We start from the raw sequence: 425 nt of genomic DNA on the forward strand, positions 1-425 counted from the left end.
TTACCTTTGTCTGATTTCGAGGATTCTGGTAGCACATCTTGTAGACTTGTGATGATAATATATGACTTAATTTTGATGTATGGCTTAGCCCTGTCATCATCAAAATTATCAATCAGGGTTTCGTGACCAAAGATCTGTTACAAAATGTAAACGAAGCAAAGTCTATTCAGTCAAAGAGTCAAAGATTCTGAATAGACTGCTTTGGTAAATGGTAAGTCACCTGCTGCCAAAAGAGAACTAGAAAGGGATTGCTGAAGAGAATTTGTTGTTGATGCATGAGTCAGATTCTTACCGCATAATACATATGTTGCGCCCACATAAAGTGAGGGTATTGCAAGAAGAGCAGAACTGAACCCACGGTGCCGTAGATGCCCAGCAGGCGGTTGAAATGCCCGGCGGGGAACCTAAGAGCAGGAGATATGTCA

General features: G+C 41.6%; 1 protein-coding gene across 1 annotated transcript in view; it reads right to left on the reverse strand.

Moving 5' to 3' along the window:
• Positions 1-425, reverse strand: part of LOC119590643 (solute carrier family 43 member 3-like) — a 21587-nt gene that overhangs the window by 1398 nt on the left and 19764 nt on the right. Inside the window, exon 10 of the mRNA XM_037939320.1 lies at positions 293-404. Within this exon, the coding sequence (XP_037795248.1) occupies positions 293-404 (112 nt within the window). The remainder of the gene's footprint in view (positions 1-292; positions 405-425) is intronic.

This window comes from Penaeus monodon, chromosome 27 (genome assembly GCF_015228065.2).
Source record: "Penaeus monodon isolate SGIC_2016 chromosome 27, NSTDA_Pmon_1, whole genome shotgun sequence".
NCBI lineage: Eukaryota > Metazoa > Arthropoda > Malacostraca > Decapoda > Penaeidae > Penaeus > Penaeus monodon.